Here is a 14,569-nt window from a genome sequence, read left to right as displayed (position 1 = left end):
TACAATAGAATGAGGACCCTTTGTATTATAATAGTAGTAATGAGAAACTGCAACCAGCTGTTTGTACTTGGGAGGTAGATGATGCTCAACAACATCAAGTTGTTAGGTTCAATTCCAATATCAAATTTTGTATGTACCAGAGTTTAGGAGTCTAACTATAGTTTGAGTTCCCAAAAATATGCCTTGACTGTTTTCTATTCTCTCAGTACTCCATTTCATATGTTCACTCTCATCTCAATAGGAAAGTAATAGCTACAACTACAGTTTAGTTGTATTGTATCCTATCGTAGTTGTACAAACCACGGTTTGCAGACTCATTGCAAGTCATGTTTTCCAATTCTCGTTTATCAGCCAATTGCAAAATATAGTTTATCAATTTTGACATTATGCCAAGCCATAGCAAGACTTCCTTAAGAACAGTTTAGCACAACATCTGAATTGAACTGGAGAGGGCACACAAGGATGAAAGAACTCAGTGTTAAAAACCATTGCTATGCAAAGGACTCTTGAAAACCCTATTCAAATAGTTACTCATACCAGCAAATGAAGTACAAATTGTACTAAAAAACATGCTCTTGGCACTATATATATAATTTTTGGGTTTTTGTTTTTTTTAAATGATAGCAGTATCTAGGTTAAATTTACAGAAAATATTTTTGCAAACACCCAACATTTCAACTTATTTTATATTAAGGTGTAGACTGAGTATTAATAGCCTTATATATCTGTGCCAGACAACACACATGCAGGCGCAGCAACATCAATAATATTTATTTAAAATATTTTTACCATGGAAATATCATTTCTGAGCAGTATTTTCCCCCATGTAAAATAACATCAGAATTCTCTCTCTGAATACCAGTTACAAAGAAAGCTTCAGCACATCCAAAAGTCTTTAGGTCTGCAAGTCTCAAATCTGCTTATTTAGTGAACACCACTATCCATTTTTAGATCAGATTTGTTCTTGTCGTTCTTCACAGAGTAGATGAAATAGGTTAAGGTGTCCTTTTCATTCACTGGAATAGTCCGAAAATGACACCCAATTATCTGTAAGAAAAAGTTTGATTTTCTTGATCAGTTATGTTAACTCAGGAGTGTTTATATGAACAGAATGTAGAGTTAACTCTTACATAGCAAAATATGGTCTTCTGAGCAAAATCTAGTGGTTCAAACTGGAGTATTAGAAAGATTCCTTTGTTTAATATCTTCAGCATACAAGGTAGGAGGGTCAGTGCTCCCAATACTCCAGTTTGCTTGTTTTTAACTAGGTTGTATCTTAAACTTAGTAGGCCACAACTAAGGAAGTTAATTCCCATCCAAGGAATCTGAGCGCAATGATTATTTGGCCTGCCTTTTCATACTTTTCCCAACTTTATATTATTTCTGACATGAGGCAACCAATGAAACAGATTCCAAATGTCAGTGCACTATATGATAACAGCAGTTTTATTTTCCAGTCATCATCTTAATCATTCTTAACACTAGTTTTCCTTTTTAACTGTTACACCACACTGAACTGACATTTCCAATTCAACTATGCCTTGATCTCCTTCCAGGCAGTTTACAGCTACTTAAAGTTCCTTTAGTATTTATGTGAAGTAAGTATTGTTTCTCCCAATATCTATCACTTTGCACTTGAAAACTAAATATCTGTCAACCTGTTGCACAGTCAACCAAGACTGCAGTAACCTTTTAGGAATTCTCTTCAGTCTGCTTAGAATTTAAGCATCCTGAATAACTCAGTTTCACCTGCAGACTTGGCTACCTCTGACTCTTAGATGGGAACATAATTATCAAAATGAAAGTAGGGCTGTACTAATGAAGAGAGGTGAAGGAACCACTAGTCAACAGAGCAAAAAGAAAGGAGTTCTCGTATGCCAAGGTTTGAGAACTATAATTCAAAAAAGCCATATATTATACTACACTTATTTATTACTAAAGTTGCACATACTTCAACAAGCTGTGCTTTATTAAGTCCTGGTTTGGTTTGTAACTTGAAGTGCCTTTTGTATCTTCTTAGTGTGTTTACTTGCAGCTGAAAGAGATCAACCTGGAAAGAAAACAAAATGATTTTGAAACTGGAGGTACAGTCTACAAATTACCTACTTTTATTATGAGATGCTGTGTGAAGCTGTCTGCATGATGCTCTCTGTACTGATTCACAATAACATGTAACAATGATGCTGCCTCTACACTGCATGGATGTTTAATACCTTCATGCTCTAGCAGCACTAGACCATATACTCTGCACATATAAAGTCCCTGGTTCCATTTTTAATTAAAGGATCTAAGTAGATAATGGGAAACACCAGTCTGAGATCTTGAAGCACTGCTGTCAGACCAGAGAGGTGGCAGAGCATATGGTTTGCATGCAAAGAGTTCAATTCCTGGCATCTCCAAGTAGGGTTCCCACCTCAAATCCTGAGGACCAGCTACCAGTCATTGTAGACAATACTGGACAAGGTGGACCTATGGTCTCAGTCAGTACAATGTGGTTTCATATGTCCGTGCCAGGCCAGAGAGCCATGGGATGATCTACATCAGTGCAACTCGAGATGTTGGTCCATGGACCAGTGCTAGCCTGTAAGCCATCAGCTGTTAGTCCCCAGTGAAATGCCAGGAAAAAAAGAGACAATAGTAATATGGTATAGTATGGTCCAGAACCCTGATACATTAAAAAAAAACAACTGCCAATCCCTAGCACATTGGATAGTTTGAGAAGCCCTTATGTGTTACATGTCATATTTTGTAAGCAAGACACCATGAAAAGGCAGTTTCAAATGTCTTCAAGGTACAATACCAATCTTTAACCAAACTCCAACGAATTAACATTGACCATATAACTATTGTTGCCTACCTCTTATTGCTAAAACAAATTACCCTGCTTTTGCAGACTCCAGACAGCTTACAATATCAGTTAAAATGCAACCAATATTTAAAAAAAAAAAAAACATGGAACAACGGCAGCAATTAAAACAAAATGGAGAGGAGGAACTACAAATCAAACAACTGCATTGAGAGCCAGGACTTCACCCTCCAGTGGAATACTGGCAGGGAGAGAGACTACTCCACAGTACAAGTCAGGGAATTCCACATTTTGGGGGCTTCCACCAAGGAGGCCCTCTCGCACACTGCAGTCAATTGCTCTATAAGATGCGCAAGACAGCATCCCTTCTTGATCTTAAATGGATGTGTAGATTTGTAAGGATGAAGGTGGTCCTTTTTAGAGGAGATATGAACTCAGGTGATAAAACTAGCCAACACAATATAGTCAAGATATAGCAGCACATGAAACTCATATTTAAAATAATGTCTGAATTACTTACAGTGTCCATAAGTTTTAAACAAAACATTCTTCCCACAAGCAAATTCTGCAGATTGCAAGAGGTTTTGTTTAGAAATTAACTGCAAGAATTATTAAACTACCTCTGGAGTGTCAACATCTTGCACTGGTGAGTCACCATCATCATCGCTGCCTTTTCTCTTCCTTCTGTTTCGGACGCTTTGAATTAAGTTTTTGTGAAAATCACAAATATAAAGATGCCTTGCCTAAAAGTTTAAAGAGACAGAGTAAGAAATTTCAAGCTTCATCATGTACATGTGATGCCAAAGGCCATCAGTGATTTTTTACATTTTAATTATTTGAAAAGTTTTACACCTCTCCCTCTCAACAAGACTCAGAGCAGAGTCCTTTAAAGGAAGTTATGCATATGACACTATCCACAAACACAATGGAGTCACCAAAATCTATCAGCAGAAAAAAAAAAACTGGTGCATTAAAAGTTACTGCACTGCAGTCACCTTGGCTCAGGAAATGCTTTTGCTACAGTCTTTATTCCCTCTTGCCAAGACCACAATAGAAGCTAAGTGTGAAACCTGTGCTTAGCCAGCCAAGATTCAAGGACAGAAAAGTGACAAAATGAAGTCAAGAAAGAAACATTGCAGCAGTAGTGTCAAAGCTTCACAGCTTGTTGTTGTATCCAGTAAAACTGTGGTGGCAAGACTATGCACACTTACCTGGGAGTAAGTCTTATTGGATGCAACAGAATTTGCCTCCAAGCCAATATGCATAGGATTCAACCGTTAATAGCACTAGTGGTTATATTCTATATATGGACAAGGTTTCTTTGGATTCAAAATCTAACTTTAAAAATGCAGAAGCCAGCAGTTCCAAGTTAGTCAAGCCTCAAGTATTTGGGATAGTTACTTTTTTTTAATGCTAGGACATGTATACAACACACTGAAACAGCATACAGTTCTAAAGAAGCACAACTTAATCAGATAGTACTGTTCGAGGCAGACAAACTCATAAGTCACACTGCATCCCGAAGAGCTTACTCCATAGTAAGTGTGCTTAGCACAGAACCACAGAGCTGTAATCTTAATCACACTTACAAGGGACAAAGAACCAAAACCTAGCCAACTTCCCAGCACCAATGCAGCTGTGCCAATGGGACATATGCTGTATCCTGAAGTGGATGGACAGTCATGGAGGCCTCCTTGAGACAAGGGAAGGTTTGTTCTCCTACCTTGGGCCCAATCCTATCCAACCTTCCAGCCCCGAGTCCCAGTGAATGCATGTAAAAAATCAAGTGCACAGGATCAGACTGTGAGTCTAGCAGATACTTTGGTGGAAGTATCTCACAAACCAGCATCCAGAGTGAGCCAGCACGACCACAAGCCAGGTTCCCCAAAGTCAGATCTTCTCACAAAGTTTCTTGTTATCAGCAACCTCCATTTGCTACCCAACATTTAAGGGCACACTTGAGCTGCGCCAACACAATGCCATAAGGCAACCCAAACACTTCTGCCTGTTAACCGGAACGAACAAGTACAGCCTTCGCTCTGCATGAAGGAGCCATAAGCCGCAGACATCATTTACTCTGCAGGTTAACGTGCTCTGACTTTGGGAACATCTATGGCACGAAATACTCTCTGCCCCCCTTTAAATATGAAGGGGGGGCAGGGGAGCAGACAGCAAGCCTTGGAGACCCTGATTCTGCCTGCAGAGCCTGAAGAGCCTGATGGCTGCCAAGGGGAAGAAGACACAGTGGCAAAGTGGGACGTGCACACACTGCAGCACGAGGCGGAGCAGCCCAGTCCGGTCCTGCCCCTTCCAGAGAAACAGAAACACTCCATGGAGCACAACAACAGAGCCCGGAGAGAAAGCGAAACAGGTCGGAGGGAGGCCGATTCTGCAAAGACTTGTGCAGGATGGATGGATCGCTCTTTTCCAAGAAGAAAAACACCATGAGATGGGGAGGGAGGGAGGGAGAGGACTGTCCTGGGAGTGAGTCTCATTGAACACAATGGGACTTACTTCTGAGTAGGCATACATAGGATTCGGCTATGGAAGAGGGAAGCAGCAGCAAATAAAGAGACCCAGGAGGGGGGATGGAAAGAGTAGAGCCGTCACTCCCCCCCCCCCCCCAACATTCCCAGTAGCAGCAGCAGAGGCGCTCTGCTTTTGCAGCGTCAGCCAGGCAGCCAACTGTATCAAGGGCAAACCAAGCCAGAGAGAAAGGAAAGCCACCGATCAATAGTAGCAGATCTAGTTATTCTTCGAGCTGCCTTTGGGGAAACCCTGTGCTCTCCCTCCTCCCCCTTCCACACACTTTCATTCGGATATACTGTAACCCTTTAAACAAGGAAAGAAGAAACGCAACTGTTAAGGGGGGGGGGGAAGAGAGGGGGAGGTCCCCAGGAAGAATGGGGTCTTGCATTTGCTGGGCTCCCCCCGCAACCTTGCCTGGGGGCACAATCCTCTGCAAGCCTACTCAGAAGTCCCAGGAAAGAAGGGTGGATCGGATGGCAGCCACAGCCACTCACATTGTGCCCACGTTTCTTTGGGAAAGAGCAAAACCAAATCCAACACACCAAAGGAAGCTGTGATGCTGCCTGGCTCCTCCAGGAAAGCCTCACCCCATTCATTCCCCTGCTGTCCTCGCTCTGCTTTTGTCTCCTTCGTCGCCGCCCCCCCTTCAAAGCTGGGGGGGGGAAAGAGGTATCTAGGGCTGTGCGTGCCTGGAGAAGAGACAGGCTGACACTGAAATGTTTTCCAGGGGGGGACGCCAAACCATCTTCCCAAAAAGAGGAGGAGGAAGAGAGCAGCTGACCCAGGCTGCCATCCTACGCGTGCTTTCTTGGGAGTCAGCCCATGGGACTTACTTCTGAGCAGACAGGGACAGGACTGGGCTCTCAGGCTGCCACCATATGCGCTCTTTTCCCGAGAGTAAGCCCTACTGAATGCAACGGAACTTAATTCCGAGTAGACCCTGCCTAGGATCGTGCCCCAGCCCTCCAAGCTACCCCCCCCGTCGACACTCACGCTCTTGTCCAGCTCGATCTTCACCTTCTTCTGAGAGATGCTCTTCTGGATGCGTTTGCTGAAGCTGGCATTGCCCGCCGCCCGGCTGCACCGCTCGCCTTCCTCCCGCAGGCAGCACAGTTGCCCCGCTCCGGGCCCCGCAGCGCCGGGGGGCCCTGCCGAGCCTGCCGCGGTGGCGGCTGCTGCTGCGGCGGCTGCAGCGGAGGAAGCGGCCCCGAGCCCGGCCGGAGGCTGCGGGAGCGGAGGGGGCGGCAGGACTTCCACCGCGGCGGCGTTGGCCACCACGGCAGGCACGGAGGCGGCTTCTCCCCCGCCGCGGGTCACTTCCTCGGGGCCGAAGCCGTTCATGCCCCTCTGCTGCTGCTGAGCTCCCGGTGCAGCCTCCCAAATAAAGTCACTCAACTGGTCGCTACGGCTGCCCCCGCGCTCAGACGCCGCCTCCGTCTCCTTTTGTCAGAAGGAGAGGCAGGGGCCGCCCAGCGTCTTCCCGCGGCTGCTGGGGCCAAGCCAGCTCCCCCCGGGCGCCCCGGGGATACAAGGCTGCAAGGCACCCGGGGAAGGACTGGCTGGAACCCTGGCCCGCCGAAGCAGCACCAGCGGCCGCAGAGGAGGGGAAGCAGGGGCCGTCTAGCTCCTTCCCGCGGCCAAGCCAGCTCCCCCCGGATGCAAGGCTGCAAGCCCCCCGGGAAGGACCGGCTGGAGCCCCCTTCCGTCTAAGCTTCGGCTGCTGCAAGTGCCCGCTGGCTGTGACCCCGGGAGGGAGCAAGGAGGAGAGGAGGGCAATGCAAGGCAGAACGCTCCCTCCTCCCCCTCCTCCGCCTTGGCAAAGCTGCCACGAGCCTTGCCTGGCCGGGACAAGCGAGGCGCTTCCCCTCCAGCGATGCCCCCGCTAGTCCCTTGGCACCACTGCAAGCGCCAGCCTCCCACTCATACTCCAAGCAGGTCACTGCGCTTCCTCCTTCCCTCCCTTGTCATGTGCAGGAGACTTTTCAGCTGTTTCCCTGCTGCTGCTGCAGCAGCAACAACCTGGCTGCCCCACTGTGCTTGCTCTGTTTTTTCCACCCCGCCTTCCTCCCCCATCCACCACCAGCGCTGCCGGGGATTGTAGTTTCCTCTTGCCTGCCTTCTTCAGGGCACCGACAGCACCAAGGACTACCAATCCCGGAATGCACCGCCTCTGTGCCCAGCATTAAATTTATTTACAAAGGAAAGTGTCTCACCGAGGCAGCTTTGCACACGCTCAGGCCATCTTAGAGCCCAATCCCCTGCTTTGTCTACTCAGAAGTCAGTCCCGTGATAGTCAATGGGGCTTACTCCCAGGAAGGTGTGGATAAAATTGCAACCTTGGAGCCCAAGCCCAGGCATTGCCTACTCAGAAGTCAGTCCCGTGATAGTCAATGGGGCTTACTCCCAGGAAAGTGTGGATAGGATGGCAGCCTTAACGAGCAGAGGAGGTGGAGGAGACTGGAAGGACGTATGCATGCATGCCTGAGAAGGGGCTCTCTGTCTGCAAACACGCACTAATTAAACATGCCCCATTAAAAGGATGGGGCAAGCCAGTGTCAATGTGGAGCTTGCACAACTTGCTGTACATTGCAACCAAAATGCAAGACTGTGCTCGCACCGTGGGGGGGGGGGAGACACAAACACGCAAGAGGCGGTGCTTCCAGACGCTTTCACCCTCCCCTCCTAAGGAAGTTCTCTGCAGCCGTTGAGACTTCAAATCTAAATGCAGGGGGAAGCTGCAAATGGATACTCCTGCCTGCCCCTCGATCTGGGGCTGCTGCAGTCAGGCTGCCATTCAGAACCTCCGCTGCGTCACCCGTCCGCCTGTAAGAGCGCAAATCCTATGCTTTGCTACTCAGAAGTAAACCCCATTATCTTCAGTGGGGTTTATTCTCAGGTAAGTGTGCAAAGGATTGCAGCTTGAGAGCCCAATCCTGTGCACATCTATTCAGAAGTAAGCCACAACAACAACAATAAGAACAACAACTAGGTATTTATATCGGATTACTCCTCTGACTTTATTCAAGGCGGTTTACATAGGCAGGCATTTCTAAATCCCTCAAGGGGATTTTTACAATCATAGAGGTTCTCTCTTTCAAGAACCAACAACATTTCAGAATGGATCTTCCTGGTTTGGTCTGGCTTCCAGTTCTCCCAGGCAGGCTGACAAGCAGCTCCATCTCTCACATGGAGGGCAGCCAAGATGCTTCTTGCTCACACCAAGAGCAGGTAGAATCTGGCAATAGGGCTTTCTCTCAGGAACGTGTGCGTAGGATTGCAGCATGAGAACCCAATCCTATGCACAACTACTCAGAAGTAAGCTCCATTGTGTTTAATGAGGCTTGCTCCCAGGAAAATGTGCACAGGTTCCCTGCTACAGCTTCACATGGAGTTTCCAGTTGCTCGCCTTTGCTGACGCTGCAAAGCTGGGACAAATCCTCCAGCTTTTGGAAAAGTAGTCAGTCACTACTTTTGGCCTTTTGTATTTCCAAATGAATAAGTCTTTTCATAGGTTTCCAGGCAGTGTCAGAAAGCCATCTGCTGCTGCTGCTGCTTTTTTTCCCCCACCCACAGTACATAGGGTATAAAACAGTCTCATCAGAGACATTTTTGTGTATTGTCCACTTACACAAGTCAAACAGACTGCATCCTCTCCACATAGGAAAAACAGAAAATCTCCCTGTCTGAAGTGGCCTTGAGCTTTTCATTTTCATTTGGATGGAATAAAAGGAAGGGGAAAGAATTGGGCCGGAGTCTGCAGAGGAAATATACAGTTGTAAGCAAGATAGCATCTACAGATCAATAATTTTATTAAATCTCAAAATATGGATGACTGGAAAGAGTAAAAGCCAGTATCAAACAGGAGGTGACTCCTGAGACAATCCCATTGGTGCTCAACAAACTTACAATGTAAAATGAGAAGCTAAGACATACTTCTGCACACATTGTATTTACTGCTTCAATCAATGGGACTACTCAGTAAGATCTCCAGGCTCCCCAATGCCAGAGCATCAAGGCTCAACATGACAAAGGAGGTTTCACAAAACCAAAGCTTTCCATTTCTTTCCTGTTTGCCCTTGAGGCAATCATTCCTTATTGTGAGTCAGAGGCTTTGGGAGGAAAAATACACACTGTTCAGGCCTGCCTTTAAACACTTTAATGTAGTAATAGCCTTTAAGGCTCCTTGTCTTTCTCTTTTCCTATAGCTACTTCTTGTAAAGAAGTAACAGTCTTACAGCCCAATCCTTTCCACACTTTCCTGGGCACAAACCCCACTGACTCTAATGGGACTTACTTCTGAGTAGACATGCATAGGATTGGGCTGTCAGCCTTTAAGTCCTTTAAGTTGTTTTGAAGGAAGACAGATGAGAAATCCACAGCAACCTTCAACCTCAAACCTACTATTCTAATTGGATTAATACTGTGTCCTTAAATGTTCTTCCTGCCTTTGTTTTGGATAGTTCTGCAGGAATATCAGCCTTTTCCATAATGTTATCTCTTCAGCTTCTAAAGGCAACAATTTCATCTAAAGCCCTTTCCCATTTACAAAAAACGAGTCCATTGCCACAAGATCTGCTAAAAGATAACAGTTCAGGCACTAAATCGGAAACATACATAATGAAAAATATATTACAGAAGGTGAAGAATTATTCAGAATGGTGTAGAACTGGGTGGAGCTATATAGCTGGTAAAGATCTAAGTACCTCCATAGGGCAGGCTGAGGTGTTACTCAGGGTAAGGGGAAAAATATCCCTTTATCCCAAGGAGGGCTCCACCTGCCTCTTAACCTGCACTGAATACAGTGCAAGCCATACAGCCTGGCTGGGCCAGCATAGGTTAGGATTGGGTTTCCCATTTCAGACTCCCAGTAATCAAATCAGTTCAGAATGAGATACCTGTTTAACATAGAACTGGAACAGGTCCTTTACAAACTGACAGTTTTTGCCCTTGAGCTAAGACCTACACCTTACATTTGTGATGAAATTGGAGTCTTCCAGCTCTATGATCTATCAGTGCCTGTTAGGAATGGTTGCTAAACTTCCAGCTCCAGTGACCTTATATATTTGATTGGTGAGCCTACATTTTCTTTCAACAGTATCAATTCTGTAAGAAAGCTTTTGAATGTACTGGCTAAGGGCACAGTACATTAAACATTAAAACTTGCAAAATTTCAACCAAAGAAGTTAATCTAAAAACAAGATGCTATCCTTCATTGTTTTGCAGCTGTAGAAAGATGGAGTCCAAACATTCATTAGCTGCTGGGCAGCCCAATTCTACCCAGCACTGGCACAGTGGGGCCACCAGGCACATGCCATATCATTTTGGAGTTGAGCAGATGGGAGGCCTCCTCAGGGTAAGGGAAGATTTATTCTTTCACTTGCATGTAGTGCCTCACCCTGCTCCTTGGGGCTACTCAAGTAGCCTCATGTAGGGCTTTCATGGAGGTTAGGATGCAGTGGAAGCCTGCTTCACTGCCCCACCCCCTCCCTGCCCTTCCCTGTTCCAAAACACTCCCTCCTTGCCTCCAGAAAACCCTCCTGCCACCCTCCCTTGCTCCTCTGCAACCTAGCACAACATTTAGTTGTCCTAGCAGCCTTTGGGTGGGATGTGACACCCTGGGGGATGTCGGTGGGTTGGTGGGATGGGACTGTGCAGGCCTTCCCACCAGTACTGCTTACTCACTGGGTATTGGAAAGCACTTTAAGGCACTTTTACAATACCCAGTGCCGGTGTTGCAACCGCAGCACCAGTGCTGGCTGATCATTGGATCAGAAGCTTAATTGCCAGAAAATAATTTCTATAGATTGAGAATAGTTTATAGCTCCCTCATAGGAAGTTGATCTTATCTTCAAGATAAGGGATAAGTTTATTCCCTTACCTCAGGGCTGCACTGCAGCTGAATCCGTTGGCTAGGATTGGGCCCTGAGCCTCAATTCCCCTTCCCCTTCATGCAATACAGAATAACATCACAATTGCAAGGCTGTTATAAGCCACTCTCAGCTACTGCCTGCTCCTTCCTCTCAACTTACAATTTAGGATCAATAACTATGGGGCTGTGTATGCATTTGCTGCACAATTTAAAAAATGTTCAAATGTTCAGCTAAATTGCTGAATTATTCCATCATTTCCTATGAGCAGCTGTCAATTTTACTCATGGGGGAAAAGAGATACAGGTCCAGCCTATTTATACATGGATTTTTTATACACGGATTTGACTCAACAGGAATGGCCCCTGCAAATGAGAAAGAATGTGCTGATCCCTGGAGAAGGGGAAAAATGCATCCTTTTAAAATCAGTTTTAAAAACTGAACAGTCCTTTAACAATAGCCTCCTTAATGAGAGAGAGGGAAGGCAGCAGGCTAACAATCCATCAATCCTTCTCTCTCCTTCTGAACCTTCCCTTCCCCCAGCACGTGAAAGAAAGGTGATCATTTTGCATTGGTGAACGGAGGGGCTGAGTGAAGTGCATTTTTTTTATCCACTTGAGTGCTTGGAAGAGAACCCACGCGAATAATTAGTCTCAACCTGTACCAAACTTCACCAGGAAGTCCTGTCTCTAGAAAACAGAATTATCAATTGTGTATTTTTTTTAAGTCTATTGCCCAAACTCATTCCCTCACTTAGAAGACTTTTGGCACATTTTATAGCTGTGTTGTCCATGCTGGTCATGGCTAATCAATATCTCCTGTGGTATTTCACATACAAAGTAACTGAACATGGTCTCTCAGAGGATGCACTTCTGTATAGAATAATGTGTTGTCTGTCTTCTCTATATTGTCCAGTGTAGAAGTAGCAGTGTTTACATAGTTGCCAAGAGACACTTAAAAGGGTCCAGCAGAACATGACAGGCATGAAAGAAAAATGAGAGAGAAAACCCAGGGGAAATATAACAAACAAATGGCAAAGGTATATAATTTCCACGTTAAAGACACAAAGTTAGCAAAATAAGAACAGAGTGATGCTGAAGACTAGAGCAGCTGCATCCTAATCAGTAAATACTAAAAGAGTTATTGTACTTATTGCTTATCATCTGTGCTTTGCAGTTGCCTTATGTAGGATGTACAGTTGGTTGTCATTTTGTAAAACAGATAAACTGAAAGCAGGCAAGTTCAGGCTAAACAACACTTTCAGGCTGAACAACACTGGTGTTCAAGGAGGCTCTGTTGACATAAACAGCATGATGGGCAGAACACATTTGAAATTTCTCTTTGATCCACTCCCAATTTAAAAAAAACAACTTGACCTACCCACAGAGCAAATGCATACCCCCAAAACTGACTTGCTCCCTAAGTCCTGTGTGCATAAAAGCTACTACTCACATTTATATAGAATTACTGTGGGAATGGTCAACCCTCCCTTTCCATTCTTTTGAACTTTGGACAGTCACACTTGTAAAAGAATTAAATACATGCAAATGCTCAGATATCAAATTTTCATAGCCACTGAAATCGTGTTTTAACAACAAATAATTCTTATATAACTTCCAGAAATGGTTTATCCATCAATTAGACTGCAATCCTGTGAGCACTTACCACAGAGTAAGCTTCACTGAACACTATGGCACTTACTAGTACTTCTGAGTAGATTTATATAGGATTGTGTTGTGAGCCTCCATTAGGAAAGAATTCCAAAGTCTAGGGAATAGTCACCAAGAATACGACACCCTCTCTATTCTCATTTGACCATGTTATCACAGTGTTTCTCAAACTGTGGGTCGGGGCCTTCTAGGTGGGTCCCCATTCATTTCAATATTTTAGTTTTAATATATGAGACAGGATGCTACAATGTTAAGTGACTGCATTTGGGGAAATGTTACAGACTTGTACTTTTAACAGGCTACTATGTATATGCTTTTAACAATGATAGTAAATGGGACAGCTGCAGACCTCCGCAGCCCCACGCCTGGGGCAAAGCTCCGCGATGGCACCCCCCCTGTGGGCTATCACCACCCCCCATGCAGAAATCTGCCCCCCCCCACTCACCAGAGGCTCACGGAGCCTCACGCAACCTCCTCCCACGCCAGGGAAACCTCTGCGAGGTTCCCCGGTGCTATAAACTGTGCTTCCAGCAAACCAGAAGCAGTTTCTGCCCCTCAGAGGCTTCCATGGGGTCCTAGCAGCCAGCGCCTGGGGCATTTGCTCCAGGGAGGTCTGTGGCAGGCACGCAACTGAAATGGGACTTACTCCAGGGTAAGTGTGGGTAGGACTGCAGCCTAGGATTGTTAAAAATGTCCTTGCTTAATAATGTCACCTCCGGTCATGACATCACTTCTAGTGGGTCCCAAAAGATTCTCATTCTAAAAAGTGGGTCCCAGTGCTAAATGTGTGAGAACCACTGAAAACACATTCATGAACTAGTTTTTCTTCTTCTTCACACTACCCCATTACTTGAACTACCTTTCCCTACACTGTAATCTTTCATTGACAATTATACAAATGACATTAGTTTCCAAATTCAAGAGTTAAATTAATTCCCCACAATGCTAAATACGAGCAAAAGGCAGATTCACTGTTACTGAATAGCTTACTGTTGTATTGCTACGCTAGGTTTTCAGCTATGGCTTCAACTCCACAGGGAAGGAAACTGCAATATAAAGACAGAATGAAACTCTTTCCCTTAAGAAACAATCTGACTTAATCCCAGTGCCAAGAAGAAACAGCAAACCTGTTTCTTTAATCACAGCTCCAGGGCTGCAGGTTTGAAGTAGGACAGTTCAGGGAGAAGAATTCTGAAACAAAAAAAAATTGGTGCATCTTCAAACCTTTCTGGCGTCTTTTGAGTAACCACTTGTCCCCTAAGTGGTTAGAGTCTTTCTGCATAATCAAACAAAGCCTACTAGAACTGTATTTTATTTTCTGTCCAGTACTCTTCACAAAAGCCCCACTGAAGTGCAAAGTGTCTGCATGTAATGCGGAAGGGTAAAATTTGCATGGCTCCTATCCACCTTAGGACAGATTCAACTGCCAATTTTAAAATAAACCTACAGACATATAAAATAGTAGCTCAGTGAGCAATAACAAGGGGTTGCTCACTTTCTTCTAGTGGCCTACAAAAGCCCATGCCACAAGTAAGTCTGTCAGCTTGCTGAGTGCTATGTTGACAATGTGTGTTCAATGAAGTTAACTGAATGTTCTCACTGCCTACCTAGAAGAGGGCTGTATTTGAAGGACACCAAAGTCCAGAATGGAAAAGATGAGGTGTGGAGATGTCTGTCTCTGCTCTGGACAGTCCCTT

General features: G+C 45.1%; 1 protein-coding gene across 1 annotated transcript; it reads right to left on the bottom strand.

Moving 5' to 3' along the window:
* Positions 1-756: 756 nt before the first annotated feature.
* Positions 757-7,375, bottom strand: SAP30 (Sin3A associated protein 30). The gene is made up of 4 exons (XM_066632280.1): positions 6,329-7,375; positions 3,427-3,549; positions 1,952-2,050; positions 757-1,047 (listed from the first exon to the last, which is right to left on the bottom strand). Exons 1-4 carry the CDS (start codon positions 6,674-6,676, stop codon positions 925-927), a joined length of 693 nt encoding a protein of 230 aa, XP_066488377.1. The 5' UTR covers positions 6,677-7,375; the 3' UTR covers positions 757-924.
* Between the last annotated feature and the right edge of the window lie 7,194 nt (positions 7,376-14,569).

This window comes from Tiliqua scincoides, chromosome 6 (assembly GCF_035046505.1).
Source record: "Tiliqua scincoides isolate rTilSci1 chromosome 6, rTilSci1.hap2, whole genome shotgun sequence".
Taxonomy (NCBI): domain Eukaryota; kingdom Metazoa; phylum Chordata; class Lepidosauria; order Squamata; family Scincidae; genus Tiliqua; species Tiliqua scincoides.
The sequence above is the reverse complement of the archived record's forward strand: the minus strand, read 5'-3'. Positions and strand labels throughout refer to the sequence as shown.

What these genes read in the sequence shown, in the direction of transcription:
- SAP30 (XM_066632280.1), bottom strand. Translation starts at nt 6,676, where the DNA reads ATGAACGGCTTCGGCCCCGAGGAAGTGACCCGCGGCGGGGGAGAAGCC. An exon ending in AAGATGTTGACACTCCAGAG is followed by an intron (nt 2,051 to 3,426) that starts GTAGTTTAATAA and finishes TTTTCTTTCCAG; the next exon opens with GTTGATCTCTTTCAGCTGCA. An exon ending in ATAAAGCACAGCTTGTTGAA is followed by an intron (nt 1,048 to 1,951) that starts GTATGTGCAACT and finishes TTTTTCTTACAG; the next exon opens with ATAATTGGGTGTCATTTTCG.